We start from the raw sequence: 21,453 nt of genomic DNA, 5'->3' as shown, positions 1-21,453 counted from the left end.
CCAAAACATTCAAGCATTTATATATATATGAAATCTTATTTGATCTGCAGCATTTTTTATATATGCCAGTTAAAACACCAAGGTTCATTTAAGCTCAAGGAACTATGCAATAAGCATACACAGTCACAGTCAAAGCTTAAAGCTCAGCAAAGAAGTACCAAGTTCTGATTTCAAGCTAGCAAAATACAAAAAGCTGACTCGCTCCTTATTCTAAAGATTTACCAGAGTTGCATACAATAGAGAAAGAGACAGATCTTTTTGGAGCATCTAACAGGACAACGACTGATTAGTGCACTAGTATTGCCACTAACAAGTAAAAACATGCATTTACAGGTCACAGCTCAAGAAATGATCCCATACCAATTTTAGAGTCTCTTGAAGGACTGCAATGGTATGTTCCATTTCAACCGTCCCAGTCATTAGCGAATCGTTGATCCCTGTTAATTCAAGAGTTACTTCCTTGCCAACTTCACCTTCGGAAGCCCAGAAATCGAATCGGTCTGCATTTCTAAGCCTGAGCTTCAGCTGTGAATTCTTAAAACTCCGCACATTTGTGTGCCAAACACCTACAACCGTATATCTACCATCTGAAGAGTACTTCTTTCCCATTGCCCATCTCAAACCACCTTTCACATTAGAATCCAATGTTGGACATTCAACCAATTGCCTTAAGCTAGTTAACTTCTCAGCATCGCCCTTCACTGACGTTGTCAATCCCCTCTTGGTGGATAACATCAATCTCAGGTCCAAATCCTTATCAAGGCAAGATACATCCACTACTAGGCACCTCTTCTGGTTGAGCTCAATCTTGTGTATTTTAAGGTGTCCGGAAATAACTCGGCATTTGATTGAAATAGATGATTCAGGGTTGCACTTGTCAAATACCTTCACATGGTAGTACTCCTTGGTGTGCTCAGAATCAACTCTGATTTTTGGAATAACTGTAGCAAGAATAAATTCCATGTAAGAATCAGGAAGGTTTGTCCAAAATGATTTTCCGACGTGACTGAAATAAGATTCGGCAGCTGCCCTACTAGTTACACCTCCTGAAAAGTTCTTTCCATGAAAGAGAATTTTACCAATTCTGATTACGAAAATAGGCTTTAGTAATGCTCCAACCTCTCCCGAACCCATCTCTTCTCTAAGATTTCCAAAAGAAGCAAGTAGCTCAGACCGTATGTTCTCAGTTATGGATACCCAGGGAGTACTTTGCACAAATCCTCTGCAGTCGAGGGAGTCGGAAGCCAAAACAAATGGTTCTCCCCAGCGTTTCCACTGAAGTGACTTGAGACGGCGAAAAGGTTCCATCCGAACTGAATGTGCAGGAAGCTGATCAGCATCAGATGTAGAACCACCTTCTATAAACCATTTAGAAATGGCATCTTTCGCGTAAATGATTTTTCTAACATTTGGAGCAGTATCATTTTTCATCTTTGATCCAGAACCAACTGAAGACCCCAAGTATGAGATTTTCTTGAACTGATCAGGAACAAGCAATGAAGGTGTTGGAACAGGACTATTATCATTATCCTTAGACTGCCTTTTGTGTGGAGGTATGTATGCCATTGGAAGACCTAAACTCACTTTCTGTAACTTCTCAAACGTGTTCTGCAAGTTAATAGGTGTAGTATTTAAAACGAAAAGATGCACACCAATCTCTTTAACTTCACTCTTTGACTTCCTTTAAAACTTCTGTCAGGACAACTTCAAGTATAAATTAAGCCCCAGAATCAAAAAACAGAAGCTGGAGCAATTTCAGCTTTTTCCAACAGAACTCTCACCACCAAGTGACTTGACCAATCCAACAAGTAACAATTCCTTACAACTATTATTAACTCTCAGATTTTTACCTGTTACACTTATCTTCCTTGACCTTTTTTGACTTCTATAATATCTGCTCACAGAAGATGAAACTGTTTCCTGGTTCCAAACATGATGGAGTGCTGGAATTGAATGTAGCAACATTGCTTTATCATTGACCTACGGCAAAAACCAATCAATACTTAATTCTACGCAACAGATGTGCAATAAACTATCCAGTAAAGAAAATTCTCTAACCAATAAAGTAAATTCTTTATTAACCAGAGGGGAAGTTGAAGGAGAACTTGAGAAAGGTAAAAAAAAAAAAAAGAGTGTATATTGGAAGCATGCCACATATTTCTCTTACCCATTAATGACAGTAAATAAAACTAACAACCAAGACAAACTAGATAGAAAATATAAATGGCACTAAAGAGAAAAGACGGAGAAAACAGCAACGATCTTTAGCCAATATCACAACTTTTTGCGCTTAAGTTCGCAAGCATTTTCAGTAGACAACATGTGACAGGGACAAAGATCGGCATGCACTCCGTACAATCAGCATCACATAAATGATTCTGGGGTTGACATGGGCAGAAAATCAATCCAATTCTAGACAGAACCTAGAAGGCATCAGATATACAGTTGCAAAGTGGTAAATGAATGTATCTTGTCTTCTAATATGTTCAGAGCAGGGAGCTTAAGCATTCAAACTTTTTGAATTGGGTATTGCAGTATGATTTTGATGAAGATGTAGATTGTATCTTAGGTAGAAGAACAAGCAAAAATCCCTTCAGTTCATACTTGTTCAAACAAAATGTAAAGGAAATCAGGATACGGCAAACTATGTGTAATTATAATAACACCGAAGAACTACCAACCTCGACGAAATTCGTGTACTGTAAGGTGAAATCAAACTCAAAACCGAGATACAATCAAAATGAAAAAAGTAGATTGAAAGAATTTGAGGAAATCACCTCATTTTCAACCTTGTGCTTCTCAGATTCCTCAAGAGGATTGTAGTACTTCGCCAGGCGGTTTTTTTTTTTTTTTTTTTTATTATTTGTATCTGGAAAAAACATATAAGCAAGATGCAGATTGAGTGTTGAAAAAGGGTGAAAATTTTGGCAGGAAAACATTATCATCAAACATCAACCCAAACGCTACGAATTCTGCCCTCTTTCTTCCCTTCACACTAAATGAAATCCTCTAATTAGAATCAATTTACAATTTGTGATTTGAATTCTATACACTAAACCCTAACCGTAATTTAACTATAACAATTCAATGGTGATTATTCAAAAACAATGTTTATCACTTGTTTCCATCATGATCATCTCTTTTCAAATACGTAGATTTCCTTACAACATTTTAAACTTAATTAGTGGAAATGAACTAATTGAAACAAGGATTATATTGAACAGATTCATGAGTTAATTGTAGTAGAAAATAATACCTTAGATCACCGGGAAGACTCCGTTCATAGTAACGACTCCGGTTTGTGTGTGGTATCAGAGAAAAGTTCAGTAGACTTGAGATATCTCATTGCTGTAAATTCTCATTCCGATCAACTAGTTCTCCTTATTTTAGGAGTATGAGCAAAGTTACAAACATATTTTAGCTTGTTTTCTGTTCTGAATGTAATTGATTGTTAATTAATTAAAGTAGTCTGCACAAATCAAAGAGGTATGATCAGTTTAAGTCTGCAGTTCCAATTCAGCATCACCAACTCCAAAGCTAGCAAGGCTGGCTCTTGCTACAATGCCCATGTCTAAGTGTCCCCCATGTCACAGCATCGAGTTTCATTCCCCTTGCAAGTTAAATTCTTGCAGACATAGCCTCTGGATTACTGTCATTGAACAAGTCAGGATCACAACCCCACTAACTACAACAAAATGAGTCTATTGCCGCACTACATTGCCACATATATATAAATAATGCTGCAATAGGTAGCTTTTAGCCTCACTGCATAATTGTTGTGGCATTAGCCAAGACCTTTTGTCACATCTATAAATAGATGAGGCAAGAGTTTAATTCTCCTCGCCTCGTCACTTAAATTCTTGCGCACACAGCTTATTGTTATTGAAAAGGATAATCTCACGAGTCAGGATCACAACGCCACTGAGATCTGAGAAGTTGCTGCAGAGGCTTCGCAAGTCCCACATCAATCTGTAAACATATACACTCCATCATCATTTGCTCTCATGCTCCCTGTTGCTGACATCTGATAGTTCCTTGGGTATAACGTCGTCACTTAAGGTTCTGCAATTCAAAACATTCAAGATAAGGTTAGACTTGTTTTGTCAAGAAGAAAAGACTAATAAAACAGCATACTCTTCAACATTTATTCTAAACTAATCAGTGCATAAAAACACAAAGAAATGAGCAGCATCTTTCACCTCTAATCTATTAAGCTCTAATTCACACAATACAAGGATGCTAAAGAAAGAGACGAGAGGCATTGTTTCTTAATGTAAAGGTATACAAAGGAAGACAATCTTGATCACGGTACCATAATGGACTAAATAATTTTTAAAACCTTTCCCAAATTAAGCAATTCAGATTCAGAACCCAAACTAAATAACCAAAACCCTTGTGAAAGATAATTTTTCTGCCGTGCATATATCAAATGACAACCTAATCTTAAGCTCAAGATCTACAAATTATGGGCCAGATTAACATCAATTCATTAATAAAGCGCATAAGCACCACCAAAGTTTAAGGAAACTCTAAAATCAAACTATATTGGATAAATAGAACAAGTAATTATACATTAAACCCCCTAAAAAAATGTAAATCAGGAAAAGGAAGAGTTTACCTTGCTACTGGCCGATCCGCAGCAGCACCATACACCCGAACAGTGATATTTCTCGACGTGCAAGGGTCAAAAATTTTTACACTCCCTACTTCTCGATTTGATCACCTAATTGAGAAAAGATGATTGGATAGTCTATCACCCTAAGGGTTGCCTGCATCATTGTAAAATCCAACATGTTGACGATTCGATTATACTATCAAACAACAGACTAAGTAATACAGTGAAAACTAAAAACCTTAGAAAATATAAACTTAAATAATTTACCGGAGTGAACAGAAGGTTGGTGGAAATTAGCAGTGACACAACATTATTCTAGGAGGAAATGATTAAGGATTAAAACTTTGTTTTGAGAGGAGAAATCATTGTGTGGGTGAATCTTCATCAAAAACAAGAAAGGGGTTTTCATCTTCTTCTTCGGGCAGTTTCATAGGAATTATGGGGGAAGTAGTAGTAAGAATGATGTTCAGATTACCAAGAGATAACATGATTTTTGAGCAAACCATTGTTCAGAAACAATTTTGTAGAGAGAAAATTTTCAGATCTAAGCAAGGAAGAAAAAAAAAATGAGCAAACAGAAAGTTTTGAGCTTACTGGCGTGGCGGCTGAGTTTATCTTTAAAGAGAGGAGACCTAATGCTTTTAGGGCATACATATATAATATAAGAGGGGAGGGCCATCCAACGGTCAGATGATAATTGAGATTTGACCAGCATATCACTTGGGCTTGGGGATACAGTCTGTCGAGAGGTTTGAAAAATTGCTTATAAATGACAAGGGTCATGAATCGTGTCTTTGCTTATGTATAAGCATGAGCTTACCCCAAACATTAACATTTCTTACAATGGGGTAATACCTACAAAAGCATCTTAAGATACAAATAAATTTTGGTGTTTTAAGATCAAATCACAAGAATAGGCTATTTATTTAAACCAAGTACATATATACATCTCAACCACAAACTAAGCATATCAATCGTAAAGAAGTTGATTCACTTGATAGCTCGTTTCACTGGAGTTACAGCTTCTACTGCACAGGTCAAAGGCTTCTCATGAGGATTGAGTTAGTGGGACGAAGGAAATCCCACTCACTTCAAACTGCTTGAACATGCTTTCCAGAAACAGCTTCTACTGAGTATGTTTTCTCCTCTTTCCAACTGCATATAAGTGAGTTTCTCTTGGGCTAAGCAGATACCTCAGGGGCCTATGACCAGCTTGGGAAACCCAAAAAATTCATTTTTCACAAATTAATCCATCCTTTTGGATAAAGGGTTGTTATAGGAAAAGGCTAATGGAGAGCAGTGGATGATACATGAGAATGAAATGTACGCAACAATCAAACATTCCAACCACTAGGAAAAATATAAAAAAACGATTCAGAGACTCAGATAAGTAACACCTTGTTTGTTTGCAGCTGACTCGGCGTCTGGGTCTGAGTCAACACCTGACTCGCGCCGAGTCAGCAGTCAGACTGTGTGTTTTGTAAATTTGACAACTCCTGACTCGGCATCTGAGTCGAACCTAGCCCCTGACTCAGGCCCTATGGAGTCAGGCGCGGAAATGCTGCTAAGTCGCACGCTCAAACGCCTGATTCGCTTAAATCGACAAAAATGCCCTCGAAGCTTTACATCAGAAAATTGCATTTCCTTTCTCATTTTTCTTCGTTTGTTCCGTCAAAAGCAGAGATGGGAGATGAGGAACCAAACTCTGGATCTATTCTCAACTGATATCTCCTTATCTCTCTCAACAAATCCACTAATTTCTATCTCCATCGTCACTCCCATCTCATCTTTCCATCTTTTTCAAATGATCTAAAAGCTTCTTTTAGAATTATCATCATCTTCAGGTATAATTTTTCATCCATATTCATTTTCATATGGGTTTTATGTGATTTGGAACATGGGTTTTTATTCATATTTTCTTTTCGAACATGGGTTCGTTCATTTCCATATGGGTTTTATTTGATTTAGAACAATGGGTTTTTATTTATATTTTCTGGTTAAATATTTGATGGTCACTACACCAAATCTAGGATTTCCTTATTGAAAAAAAGCATTACAAAAAAATAGAAGCTAATTTCCCTTACTAAAATAAATGGTTATTGATAGGGAGTAATATAATGTGTGAGAATTTTGCCTCACTCTTTTAATCTATTAGGAAAATTAAATAGACTAACACTTTAAGTTAATTACAATATTTATCATAACTATTTATATTTTACTCTTAATATTTACTTTGTAATGCAAATATTATGTTACAACCGTTACTAACTCTTTCTATTACTATTAAAATGACCAATAGACAAATGACATGTGTCTTTTGGTTCTAGACGTTTGTAACATTATTTCTGTTAGAAAATTTGTTAGGTATGATACCTAGCAAATGGCACTTTTCCGGCCTGACAGTTTCCGGTCGCCTGAACTGATGACAGTTTCCGGTCGCCGGAACTGACGGTTTTCGGTCGTCGGGACTGACAATATTCAGTACCCATAAAATTACTTTTTAAGCTACAATTTAAAGAATCGAACACTGGATATATAAAATATATATATTAAGAACCATAATGATTATATACAAAGGAGCAGTAGTTACCCAATAGTTACATTACAAATTACAGACTGAAAAATTAGATAGGTACTAAAGAAGTTTTCACTTCACAAAAAGTGTGCTCCTCCAATAAGGATATGTTTTCACTGCACAAAAAATATTTATTGAAGCTTTCATTCATGGGCAGACTCCATAAAGTGTTTCCACTTCACAAAAAGTAGTTACTCAAGAAGTTTTCATTCATGGGTAGAATCCACAAACTCGATACGAGACACGGGCCAAATTACTGATTCATTTGCAACATACTCTTTCAAATAAAAGCGATCACCTTGAGGACTGTCAGGTACAACACAGTTACCATCCTCGATGGTTTCAAGACATACCTTTCTCTCTTCTGGTTGCACTAAGAGTCCCTCACAATGTTCTCCATCTATGCCATACACAACATAACCTGTGTCAACAATTTCCCTTTTTCTCTTGTAAAGGCGCACAAATTGATTTCCATTAGGATCTTCAACACCACCACCAGCTGGGTTTGTGCTGGCAAAATGTTGGTTTTTTTGTTGTTTTGCCATAACTTGCAGCACAACCTATAACAACATAGAAAAGAGTTAATTGCTTGTGTCACCTACAACAGATAAGAGACTAACATGTAAATAAAGTTGTAATACTAATTTTCATCAACAGAAAAATTGACTGCTAAAGAAGACTTGTCATCAGCATATACAAACATAAACAGTTATTGGATAATGACAGCTACATATATGCAATCAATACTCAAAAAAAAACACAGGTTTTTACAAGGCAGTGAATACCCTAAATAAGAAAGCACCCCCCCCCCCCCCCTAAAGCTTAAGTACGTGCAAGAGTATAAGAGGAAACTTGCATACAGATTTTTTATTAAGTGTTTCAAAAATAAGCCTAATTTTTGTGCCCTTGCTCTATTGCTCTGGCAGAAATTCGAGTCTGTTTGGATTACTCGTTTGAAATAGAGGCCACATAAGAACACAAATTAGGTTTGCCACTTGGGAATAATAACTACAATCCATAAACATTTAAGCATTTATATCAAAAGGATGTCCCAAGGAAAAAAGAAAAGGGTACAACATCCACCAAAACATACAATTTGAAATGCTAGTGTTTTATATGTACCACTAGTATACCTACAATCTAGTACAAACATTCACACATTTATATCAAAAGGATGTCCCAAGGAAAAAGAAAGGTACAACACTATATGTATCTTCAAAGCATCCACGAAAACATACAGAAATGCTAGTATTTGATATGCACCATCCAAAAGTTATCATGCATCTATCCTTTGAAATATAATCGCAACTAACTAATGAACAATCCTAGTTGATTCATATTTCATGAGCATTAAGATGTAATGATAAATAAAAACATATATGTACCATCCAAAAGTTATCATGCATCTATCCTTTGAAATATAATCGCACTAACTAATGAACTATCCTAGTTGATTCATATTTCATGAGCATTAAGATATAATGATAATCAAAAGCAGAACTTGTAAATGCTCACATTAGTGATTAGTTCAGTATGCTTTGGCAGTAGAGCCTCAACCATATGATCAGTCCTTGGCGAATTAATTGTTGGGTTTGTGTTTGCAGCCATAACCACGGTCGCAACACTTGCGTATAAGGCTCTCTTCTTCGAGACAAGTGGAGAATAACCCAACAAACCAGCTCTGCATTTGTCAGGTCCAAATACTTCATCAATCTCATCATTCTCATAGTCTAAAGCGGATACCAATCCTGCATCAATTATCTCTTGCCTCCTAGCTCTAGCGGCCTTTACTTGCTCCTATTAACATACATTGAACAACGTGTGTTAATTTCAGAGTAAATAGGTAAACTACGAGCTTCATTCAACCTGGCCAACTATACTCACATATTTCTCAACAGTCGAAGGATTTACTTTTCCATCTTTCCCAACATGGCCATCCATCCAAGCAAGCCCTCGTGCAGCCTCAGCTACCAAACCTTCCTTTACAGCCTGTACATACATTATATGGATAAGTATAAACAATTAACATTAAACTAGTGTCAAAGTGCAATATGATGTACTTACGAGCTTGTGGATTTTATTTGCATATGACTCTCGACCACATGTGTGATGTATAGTCCTCTTCTTTTGATTTTCTTAATATTTGGCATGTTTTTCCTTAATGCCAGGTATGCTCTCATTCTCGACAAAATTTTTCCAATAATCCGAGTCAAAATCAACAGGAAGTGCATCTAACTTCTCTTGCATAGTGACCTTCCTAGGAAGACCAGTTCTTAGATCATGTTTATATGTCCTGAACTTCTGTGGAAGAGACCCCATAACAATCATCTTGGCTAAATGATTTGGCACATTGAACTCGAATTCTTGCTGAAATAAACAAGTTTCTAGTCAGAAAATCAACAAGATTCATCAAGCCATTCATTCATAAAACCAGGATAGAAGAAAAAGAAAGAAACTATAGATTACATACCAACAACTTAAACCACACATCTTCTTTGATGTTATCCGGAACCTGCCTCCAATCCACATATTTGACTGGACAGTAGGCACGGACAAGTTTGCCATCCCGAGTAGCTAATTTGTCTGCATTGTCACCTACAGGTCTCCCATACAAATTAACCGTTACCATCAACTTTGGCTTATAAACAACATTAGTTTCAGTCGCTGAAGAAGAATAAGAAGGATCACTAGTTTGTGGTGAAGAAACAGTTGTATGCACACTATTAGAGGCTTCAATAGTATCCATCTGCATTCAACACAGAGAAAAACTATAAGAACATTAAATCGTAGACTTTATCAGTACTAGAAAATATAAGTAAATGAAGGAGAATAAACAGAACATTGAAACCTAAACACAAGCATATCATATTGTTCATAGCTGCAGAACAAGAAAATTTTGACAAGTTTGCGATATGACTTGTTGCAGAACAACAAATAATGAAGAGGTCAAAAGAATAAAACCCCTTTTCAAAAACAAAACAAGAACCCAAAATAAACAGAATCACAAAACCAAATTTCCTCAAACACTACCACTAAACATAATAGACCCATAGGTTCACAAAATTAACTCAATTCATGTCAAGAAGAAACAGAAAAACCAACCAATGTTGCATAAGAAAAGGAAAACAAACTTCAAATATCACTAAAATCAATCAATGCTACATAGAGAAGGAGATTCAGATGTAAATCCAAAGATTCTTCCAAATGAATCTCCAAAAAACTGTAATAGAAATAGAGAAAAAACAGTAAAAAGATGGGTATTGACAGAAAACAAACATAAATCCTAAAATCTTAGTAACAGAACCAAAATCCATTCAAATAAACTAAAACCCTAACATCTTAATAGCAAAACCCAAAACCCAAAACTCAAACAAACTGAAACTGAAATTGAAATTGAAATTAATATAAAACTGAAACTGAAATTGAAATTGAGAATATAAAAAATCTTATTATCATGAAATTGATAAAACTAAATTGAAACCTTAATATCAAATCTTCATACCATAAATTGATGATGTGAAACATAAACAAAAAGAAGGTTTTCACGATATCACCTTAGAGAGCAGCGATTGTGAGAATTGATTTGAAAGATATACAGGCTTAGAAACCCTAAGTTTCTTGGAAACAATTGAATCAAGTCTAGAGACCGGATTATATAGAAAAGAGAAAAGAGAAGGGGGGCACTAAAACTAAGATTTGAAATCATTCTAAAATTTCAGAGTGATTTGGCGGAAAATCTTGGTGGGAAACGAAATTTTGGGGATTTTTGGAGCGGGAGAAGAGAGAATGGGGGAAATTTGGGGATTTCTGTGTTTCTCGAACTTTCAGTTTTGGCTAATGAAAAGAGATGTGGTAAAACAAAGAGCCATGTTAGATATTTGATTACCATTAATTTTACTTCCTTTAATCAATGGTCAATAATCCTCTAACTTCCCTCATACGGATCCAATATGGAATGGAGGGATTACCATTCATTTTACTTCCCTTAATCAATGGTCAATAATCCTCTTATTTCCCTCATACGGATCCAATATGGAATGGAGGGCTAAAGATCATTTTACTTCCCTTTATCAATGGTCAATAATCCTTTTATTTCCCACATACAGATCAAATGAAACAGAGGGCTAAAAAATGAAGCTTTTTTCTTCGATTTTGTTATAAACTTTGGATATTTCATTGGATAACAACACAAAGAAGTTGATACTAATAAGAATTAAGTGCACAAAATCGGAAGATTTCGAGTCACTAATCAGTTTCTGAGACACGAATCCGATTTTGTTAGAAACTTCGGATATTTCGTTGGATAATAACACTAAGTGCACAAAATCAGAAGATTTCGAGTCATTAGTCAGTTTCTGAGACACGAATCCGATTTTGTTAGAAACTTCAGATATTTCATTGGAAAATAACATTAAGTGCACAAAATCAGAAGATTTTGAGTCATTAATCAGTTTCTGAGACACGAATCCGATTTCGTTAGAAACTTCGGATATTTCGTTGGATAATAACACTAAGTGCACAAAATCATAAGATTTCGAGTCATTAATCAGTTTCTGAGACACGAATCCGATTTTGTTAGAAACTTCTGATATTTCGTTGGATAATAACACTAAGTGCACAAAATCAGAAGATTTCGAGTCATTAATCAGTTTTTGAGACAGAGATCCGATTTTGTTAGAAACTTCTGATATTTCGTTGGATAATAACACTAAGTGCACAAAATCAGAAGATTTCGAGTCATTAATCAGTTTTTGAGACAGGGATCCGATTTTGTTAGAAACTTCGGATATTTCGTTGGATAATAACACTAAGTGCACAAAATCGGATGATTTCGAGTCATTAATCAGTTTCTGAGACACGAATCCGATTTCTTTAGAAACTTCGGATATTTCGTTGGATAATAACAATAAATGCACCAAATCGGAAGATTTCGAGTCACGAATCAGTTTCTGAGACACAAATCCGATTTTTTTTAGAAACTTCGGATATTTCGTTGGATAATAACACGAACTTGTGTCTAAAGGATGTTATTAGATTGAGATTCACTTCTCTAAACAAACTAGTAAGTTCCAGATAATATAATGTCAAAGGGTCTCCAGTCAGCAAGGTTTTGAATGAAACAACTAATTTGTGGTGGGTTCATAGGGTAAACACTATTAGATTTAGATTTAGATTTAGATTTAGATTGATATTATTTAATGAGATTATTTTGTACAATTACTTCAATTTCCATGAAGGATACTCAACCTTGCCAAGGTTTTGAATAAGAAAACTAATTTGTGGCGGGTCTAGGTAAACTCTATCAGAGAATTTCATTCTCTGTCCCTTCCCTATGGTGTAGACGTGATAGTGTGACTGCATGTGAAGGATGACTTTCAATTAAGTCTTAATGACCTCTGTAGTTTCAATTTAAGATTGAAGTGGGGTGTAGCAGTAAACACTCTTGATGAAACTCACCTATCTGAATGTGGAAGTGGGTCGCTTCCTATGAGAATAGAGCTGATTCTCTAGAGCATTCACAGAAACGGGATTTGTCCAGGGCCAAAAAGGACACAACGGCACGAACTTGACAACACCTAGAGAGATATCACGTGTGGTTATTATCGCGGATTACACCAAACGATGGCAGTTCAAGACATCGCGTTCACTGTCCATCAAGTAGTTCCGACAATTTCTCACTAAGCAAAGATTCAAGACCTCATAGACACCTCTTGTCTAAGTGGTATTTCTCGCTTTCCCTTTTCTGATTTTTATCGATATTTCATTAATGTGGGGGATTGTTGGAGAAACTGAGTTTTATTGTTTCGGTTTTGTAGTCTTAGTAGGAATGGACCTTTGAGTCTCTAAGGACACTTGCTCATTTTCTTATGAGTGAATGAAATATGACATTTAGTTCTACATAGGGTATAACTAAAGAGGAGCTCCACTATTAACTATTCCATTATGGATAGTTAGACAAACAATGTGGGTGGAACGGGTGGGATAAACAATATTTGTTTCCACTAAGGCTTGAGTTTTGGACTCGGGCTCGTTCTTGCACCGTGGATATAGGTTAACAAGACTTACCTTTTTGGACAAAACTCTTTTGAAATATTTATTTAAATATTTTAATATCAAAATAAATTTTGTATTTAATGTGGGGGGCATATGACTTGGAGAGGATTTATTTATTTCCGTTTTTATTTTTATGTCGACATAATGTGTAGTTTATTGCGTAACTGTTTTTAACATTTTGGAAAATCTTGAATTAGTGAAAATTTATTTTGGTTTTATTACAAAATTATATTCTCTTTAATTCACTCTTAATGCACATTATTATCGATTATCTCTATTCTCCACTATATAAACCTTCTGGTTTCTTCATTCTAATTTGTGTCCAGAAGAGCTACTATCCTCTTCTTTTCGTCTCTCTCCCTCTGTGTGGTATTTTCATTTCTTCTGTGCCATTGTTGTTGAGTTCGTATGAGTGGGTAAGTATTGTAGTGCTAACAATACTTGCAACGGGCAGTTTTATCCTGGATACAACTTGACCACAGGGTATAGGCATCACTCATTCTTGAGGCGTACAGTCAACTATTGTGTTAAGGACAACGTGTTGAACATGTGACTCTGTCCTCTGTTTACTATCAATTGAGTGTTTATTTACCTTTCAGAAATTTTATTTCTAACTTCTTCACATCTTCTTTTAGTGTTTTATTGTTACGGTTGCAACATAAGCTTGCATGAGGAAAGGGAGAAAAACAGTGAAGGTTTCTTATATAGAAGACGTGCAGCAAGACACTAGAAGTCGGATTGGGAAATTGTTTCAAGTTGGGTATGTTCTAGTTTAGGTAATCCTGTTAGGAAAGCTGCGTCTGGAAAGAAAAAAAAAGTCCTAGGTATTCAATTTCGAATTTGGACTTCCATAAAATTCCAAACACGTTAAGTTAAGAAATTTTTAAACCAATCATACGTTGCCAAGTGTCCTCACCAAAACGCTCGTTTCACAAAACTCAAAAAAAAACGTATTTCGGCCAATAAGAAGCGAGGATTTCCTCACCGTTCAACGTGAGAGTCTTTTTTGTCTAGGCCTTTAAGTCTTTAGATATAAGGGTCATCCAACGGTTAGATGATAATTGAGATTTGACCAGCATATCCCTTGGCCTTGTGGGTACAGGCTTTCAAGAGGTTTGAAAAAATTGCCCATAAATGATTAGGCTCATGTATCATGTCATTGCTTATGTATAACCTTGAGAATTGTGATGCATATAGTTAAGCAATATTCTGGGACAAAGGAAATTCCATTGAACGTTCTCTCTTTGCTTGGTTCTCTTGTCTACTCCAACAACAGATAGAAAATAAAAATTTGGTGGATCCAAAGTGAGACTGAAATTTTTCAAGTACACTTGTGTATATGTGCATTTTATGGTCGGGGTCTTATACTTCAGCCCTTTGCATAGTGAACTTATCACCTATGCGATGCACAGAAAAAAAAAATTAAAACTTTAGTGGTTCCACTGATCTCATAGTTGTGATTATCATTCCGATCAACTAGTTTTCCTTAAATTAGGGTAGTATGAGCTGAGTTACAAACATCTGGTTGCAGTGAACTTGTAACCTACTCAGCTAGTCCTCTTTCCAAACCCAATACAAGCAACAATTAGCAGACACCTGAGGCAAACCCAATGCACGCAACAATTTTGAATAGCCTCATTTCATGTTCTATGACTAGCTTGTGGTTGGGGAACCAAAAAAATCAATCCAAAATGAAGCTTATTTAATAGGCAAAGGCTAATAGAGAGTAGTGGGTAATGCAACGACCAAACATTTCAATCAATTCAGAGACTCAGATAAGTCTAATTACTCTAAACTTCAAAGATTAAAACTGAAACAGGAAAAGATGTCCAAGTAAAAAGCAAGGATCCAAATGTCATATAGAACTGTCAAAGTGATATAAAACTTATAAGCCACAACATAATATGAAAATGCAAGTTTTGATATTTAAGTCAGTTTGGAAAATCCACAAATCATAGAGGTATGAACGATCAGTTTATGGCTGCAGTTCCAATTAAATTCTTGCACACGCTCCAACTCCAACGTTAGCAACACTGGCATCCCACATATAAAGTTTCCAGTTCCAATTTAATTCCCTTTGTCAGTTAAATTCTTGCACACGCTGGAAGCTGCCTGGGTGTAAGGTCGTCACTTAAGATTCTGCAATTCAATCGATTCCAGACTATATTATAGACTTGTTTTGCCAAGGAGAAAAGATTAATCAAACAGTATACCCTTCAGCAATTATTCTACAGTATACAATCTGATTTACAAAACAAGGATCCCAATGAAGAAATGTAGCGACATTGTTTCTAAATCTAAAGGTATAAAATGGAGACAATCTTTACCAAAATGTCATAACAGACTTAAGAAGTTAAAACCTTTCCGAAATTACACATCCATATCTTCAAATTATATGCCAGATTAACATCATTGCATTAGTAAAGCGCATCAGCACTACCAAAATTTGCCGAAACTCTAAAATAAAAAAATTGAACAAATAATTATAAATCCTGAAGAAAAAAAAAAGGAAAATGAAGAGTTTACCTTGCTACTGGTTGATCCATATTCAACAGATGAAGGCATAAACGCACAGCACCATTCAGTTTCATTACCCCTTTTTATGGTGGATTATACTAGATGAATTTGCAGTCGACAAAACCTCCAAAAAGTCAAGCAAAAGAGTATGGATCTTCCTCTGTCGCACAAGATGCCTCTGTATAATTGCAAAGTTCACCAAGTCAAAGTCAGCTAAGCATCAAAGTAGTAAAAATTAAAAACCCTAGAAAAAATAGATGAACAGTTTACCAGAATCAAAAGAAGGTGATGAGGTTGAACAGAAGAAAAGGACCATTTCACAAGGCCGTATTTGGGAATGAAAACTTTGTTACGAGAGGAAAAATCATCGTGTGAATGAGATCTTTATCAGAAAACAAGGCAAGAGTTTCATCTTCTTCTTCTGTCAATTTCAGAAACAAGTTTATAGGGAGAAAATTTTCAGATCTGATTCAATTGAACAGGGAATGAAAAATGAGGAAAGAGAAAGTTTTAAACTTATAAGACGGCTGAGTTTGTTTTCAAGGAGAGGAGACCTAATATTTTTGATAGGGCATACATATGGAAGAGAGGGCCATCCAACGGTTAGAAGATAATTGATGAGATTCGACCAACATATTTATTGGGTAGAGATATGTTGGTCTGAGGTCAGTCTGACCTCAAAAAGACCAAACTATCACATCGCACCGTTGGCGTTCAACTTAGACAATCCATACAACGGATGATACCAAGTAACCTCAATGGTTTTAGGCGGATGAGCCAACTTAGATGCAGTGTTGGAAAAACCATAGGATGTATATAAATCAGCTAGCTCACTATGCATAGAACCTTTACTTGACTTACCTGATTCCGCAACCAATAATTTAAGCTGAAAACGGACTTAATAGGGTGTCCACCAAATTAATTTAACACAACTGATAATTACCTCGTATTGAACTGTAAACCCGAACCGTTCAAACCTTATTCAAGGGAGTACTGTAAACCCGAACCGTTCCCTTTCGAAGTACATATGGATACTCAAACCACCCGTTGGATCAAAAATTTCATATATAAATGTACGGGTTAAGTGGCAAAATGCACCAAAATGGATCCAATGGTTGTGAAAATGCCCCGGGAAAAGATTAAAATGCCTAATTCCGTTAGATTTTCTGTTAGAGAGAGTTAAGTAATCGAAATTGCACTTCAGGGTACATTGTTCAATTCAGGATTTAGTGTTTAAAATTCAGGGTTCAGGGTTTAGGGTTCTGGGTTTGGGGTTCAGGATTTATGATCCAGGTGGTGGTGGTGCTGCTGCTGCGGTGGTATTGGTGGTGGCAGCGATGGTGATAGTGGAGGTGGTGGTGGCGTTGATGGTGGTGGTGGTGGCGGCGATGGTGATAGTGGCGGTGGTAGTGGTAGAGGCGGCGATGGCGATGACGGTGGTGTTGGTGGTGGTTGTTCTAGTGGTAGTGTTGGGGATGGTGATGGTAGGGGTGGCGGTGGTAGTGGTGGTGATGGTGGCAGCGATGGTGATTGGTGATTGTTCGTTTGGTGGTGGCGGTGATAGTGGCGGATTGGGGCGTTTTGGTTAAGAAGGATAAAAATGGAATTTCAAAACTCCATTGACCGGTCAAGATGCCCATTTTTGATCAAAATACCCCAAAATTAATGGAATGGGGCATTTTGATCTTTTCCCTAATGTGCGGGGCATTTTCACAACCTTAGAGCAACCACAGTGGGCGAGTATAACCAAATATTTGGTTAAAAAACGAGACACAGCGAACAGACTATCGATTAAAATCCGGACCAAAGACCAAATCTCAGACTATATTTGGTCCAAGACCAAGACCAAAACCAATTATAGTCGAGCGAACGTATAGTTAACGCCCCACCACCAGGCGTGCATAAAATCCCGCCCCACACCAGGCGTGCATAAAATCCCGCCCCACACCAGACGTGTTTTATACCTCCGCCCCATTTATTTTTATTATTTTTTTTTCTTTTGGGTGGGGCGGGGTTTATACCTCCGCCCCACTCTTTTTTTTAATTTACTTTGTATATGGGGCGGGCTTTATACCTCCGCCCCATATTTTTTTTTTTGTTTTTTTTTTTTGGAATCTCATCGGGCGTACGTATAGTTTACGCCCCACACCAGGCGAACGTATAGTGCACGCTCGACCAAATTTAGTCTTCTACCTGTAGCGTCACACACCAAACTAAACTCAAATTTGATCGTTTTTTTTGGTCTTTAATCTTTGGTTATACTCGCACCACTGCAGTTGCTCTTAGGGTCCATTTTAGGACATTTTGCCACTTAGCCCTAAATGTATTTAGGATAAGATCCCCGGGGCTCCATAGGTAATGTAGCTTCATTTCCTAGGTCGCTTGACCAACCGGTCATAGCTTTCCACCTAGTTTTCTTTTTTGAAATCCTTACGCTGGACAGAAATTTTTGCCCTAAACTCTATATCGAGCGTTAATGGGATGTACCCTAAGTTTTTAACTCTTACTGATCTAGTTTTTTTCTTATACGAAAGAAAAAAAAAAGCCATAACTTGTCATTGATGGGCCAGAAAAGAATGGACTAAACAAATCATTACATTCAGAAGTGGTGGTTTTGACATTTTTCTTGTTATACTGTCAAAAGGAATATACATAAGTGTACGGCTAAAAAACCTGAGTCAATGATAAATCACTAGTTGCAATTGTGATTGTTGAAGTGATGCCGGTAGCAAGAATTAATGGGAAGTTGTAGTGAAGGAAGTTAAAGAGATTGGTATCCAGCTTTTTCATTTTAAATACTGCCACAGCATAGGGGTATCAACTTGGTGAAGTCTTCTTTTATCAGTTTGGGTTAAGAGGCAAAATGCCCCAATTTGGACTACAAGGTTGTGAAAATGCCCCGGACGTTAGGCAAAAGATCAAAATGCCCCATTCTGTTATTTTTACCTATAATAGTCAAAATGGGGCATTTTGATAACTTTTGACTGGTCAACTGTGTTGTGAAATGTCTTTTTTGCCCTTGTACATAAATACCGCCCGACATGATGTCACACGTGTGATAATAAATTCATAACACGTGTGCACTGCAAACAGATGACACGCGTGCAATCTAAACTGGCAACACGTGGAATGTGATGGACAAGTGGGCTGAGACACCTGTACCACACGTGTGGTTCGTAAGAATACTTCAATTCGTGTCTTCAACCTTGGTGAAAGAGAGATACCAGATCGATATAGAGAGTGAGAGAGAGATAGAGAGATCGAGAGACAGGGAGAGACATAGAGAGACATTGAAGACGGGGAAGAATAGTGAAATTGCAGATCGAGAAGATAGATGAGACGGAGAAGAACAGTGTAACGTTAATAATCTATAAGATGACCTCTCAATTTTGTAAGGTTAATCATCTGATCTTTGAAGAACTGTGTAACGTTAATCGAGTTTAGGATTTCGGTCTGTGTAAGTCATTATCAGATTTTCGATTTTAGGTTTTCCTATCTGTTAAATCAGATTTTAGGGTTTTATCTAATATCTTTTTTTTTCGATTTCATTTTAGGGTTCGTCGAATCTGGAGCTTTGATTAACTGATTTTATATCTCATCTTAGAAGGTATATGTTTCTATCTGTTGTCTGAGATTTTAGGGTTTCAGTATTTCATCATCTCTTTTCTTTTCAGTGAAGAACATCATCGAAAAAAAAGAGGTTCATCAACCAATTCCAACAATTGGGGTAAGTTTCATCTCTTCTGATTCTTTTAATTCGATTGTTTTTCAGATGGTATTGGATTATTTTCAAAAAAAAATGGGTTATTGAATTTTTAGCAGATGATTTAGGGGGTTTTCCATTTTTAGGGGAATTTTGGGTTATTGAATTTTTAGCAGATGATTTAGGGGGTTTTCCATCTTTTTGTCTATGAATTCTGTGTATCTCTGTCTATTCTGTTGATTACTGTGATGGCATGGCATGAGAATTTCAGTCATGTTCTCTTCAATAATGTATCTGCTGGAATATATTAGTCATGTTCTGTGCGTGAGAATTTTAGTTGTGAATTTTGGTTAAGTGTGAGCAATTGGATATGAAATTTCAGTTGTGAATTTCAATAATGTATCTGCTGGAATATATTAGTCATTTGAAATCTGGAAATTCAACTTCATTTGATACTAGTAAGTAAGCTAGATTAGAGACTTACAATTTGTATTGGTTTTGTCAGTAAGTCTTTACTTACTTTGTTTTAGATATCAGATTATTCAATTCTCTGTAGATGTATTAACTTGAAAGTGTTGTAGTGTATGTGTGTATTACTTGGTTTAGATAGTGCATGTGTGTACTGTTATAACTGATTATTGTTTCATTTTTGTTAAATGTTTCAGAATGGGTAGTGAGGATAGGAATTTCTGGATTTCTGATATAGGACAGAGGTTTAAGGACCTTTATTGTTTTGGTTGTAAAGTTGGTACCGGTGGAGAAGCTTTCATGGCTATGCTAAAGAGCAGGTTGGTGAATGAACAGGGTATGAATTCTACACTAGAACTGTTTTTATTTAATGATGATAATGGGAATCCATATGATAAGTGTGAATCAGATGAGATGTTTATTTCATTTTGGAATAAAGGGAAACTAGATAAAGACAATTTGGTAAGACTGTGGTTCACTATAATTATTCCTACAATTAGACATTGGGGTTTTGTTTGCGATACTACTAGTGTTAGTGAGGTAAGTGGTATGACTAATTTTATGAGTCCAGTGAAGAAGAAAACTGTTAGTAAAAGGGTTGAGGTTAGGAGGAGTCCAAGGCTTAATAAGACTGTTAGTGTTAGTGGGCTAAGTGATATGAGACCTAAATAGTTGAATGTGGTTATGCAATAAATGTATGATGAGTGATTGGATCTATTATGTGTGCAGGTACTGCAGTAAATACTACACAGTAGACTACTATAGGACCACCTACTCATGGTCAATAACACCACTGGGAGACATTGATGAGTATCCCAATAAGGTTTGATAACCATAAATTTCTTTCAAATTCTTTAACTTTTTCCATTGTCTGTTTTCAAGTATTCTTGTTTTTGAGAATCTTTTTTTCATTGTTTTGAGAATCTTTTGTCCATTTACTTTATTGTATTATTATTTTTTCATTATTCTCTAGATCTGTGCATTTAAAGTATACTAACCCTAACCTTATTTCTTTTGCAGACTGGTATCAAGATTATACATCCACACAGATTGAGAGATAAGGAAAGACCTTGTGTCAAAAGAAAGAAGTCCTGGTATGAGAAGAACAAGACGCGCAAAAGAGTAACAAAGTGCAGTGTATGTAAAGGTCTTGATCATAACATTCTAACCTGTCAAGGTCCTCCAGTTGGATCCAACCCCAAGAAGAAAGGAGTGAGAATGGAGTGTTCTGTTAATGGGGAAGAGTTCTGTATTACTGCTGCACCAACAAAGAAGATGAGGAAGGCCTTGTCTGCACCAAATACTGCATCAACATCTGCATCAAAGAAAGCAACATCATCTGCATCAAAGAAAGCAACATCATCTGCATCAAAGAAATCAGCTGAGGTACCACCATTGTCAAAAGGAAAAACTGCATCAACATCAAAGAAATCAACAACATCCTCCTCCACTGCAACCAAAAGGAAGGTAACACATCCATCAACTTCTTCTACACCTTCATCTGCCTGTTTTAACCAGACT

The 21,453-nt window shown here is 36.4% G+C and overlaps 2 protein-coding genes and 1 long non-coding RNA gene across 4 annotated transcripts; 1 reads left to right on the top strand and 2 right to left on the bottom strand.

The window, feature by feature from the left end:
- Positions 1-22: 22 nt before the first annotated feature.
- Positions 23-5,197, bottom strand: LOC113309880. Of its 2 annotated transcripts, XM_026558399.1 has the most exons (4): positions 4,883-5,197; positions 4,619-4,769; positions 3,257-4,062; positions 23-1,980 (listed from the first exon to the last, which is right to left on the bottom strand). In XM_026558399.1, the coding sequence occupies exon 4, from the start codon at positions 1,564-1,566 to the stop codon at positions 328-330; it is 1,239 nt and encodes a 412-aa protein (XP_026414184.1). In that variant the 5' UTR covers positions 1,567-1,980; positions 3,257-4,062; positions 4,619-4,769; positions 4,883-5,197; the 3' UTR covers positions 23-327. The 2 variants fall into 2 exon arrangements, with proteins under 2 accessions (XP_026414184.1, XP_026414185.1); XM_026558400.1 differs by lacking the exons at positions 3,257-4,062; positions 4,619-4,769; positions 4,883-5,197 and adding an exon at positions 2,778-2,872.
- Positions 5,198-15,067: 9,870 nt separating this feature from the next.
- Positions 15,068-16,293, bottom strand: LOC113308591. Its single transcript, XR_003339926.1, has 3 exons — positions 16,032-16,293; positions 15,771-15,939; positions 15,068-15,383 (listed from the first exon to the last, which is right to left on the bottom strand). It is a non-coding gene; the product is annotated as an uncharacterized LOC113308591 (long non-coding RNA).
- A 47-nt stretch (positions 16,294-16,340) lies between these two features.
- Positions 16,341-17,298, top strand: LOC113311492 (glycine-rich cell wall structural protein 1-like). The gene is made up of 2 exons (XM_026560326.1): positions 16,341-16,363; positions 17,055-17,298. Exons 1-2 carry the CDS (start codon positions 16,341-16,343, stop codon positions 17,296-17,298), a joined length of 267 nt encoding a protein of 88 aa, XP_026416111.1.
- The last annotated feature ends 4,155 nt before the right edge of the window (positions 17,299-21,453 follow it).

This window comes from Papaver somniferum, chromosome 9, assembly GCF_003573695.1.
Source record: "Papaver somniferum cultivar HN1 chromosome 9, ASM357369v1, whole genome shotgun sequence".
Taxonomy (NCBI): domain Eukaryota; kingdom Viridiplantae; phylum Streptophyta; class Magnoliopsida; order Ranunculales; family Papaveraceae; genus Papaver; species Papaver somniferum.
The sequence above is the reverse complement of the archived record's forward strand: the minus strand, read 5'-3'. Positions and strand labels throughout refer to the sequence as shown.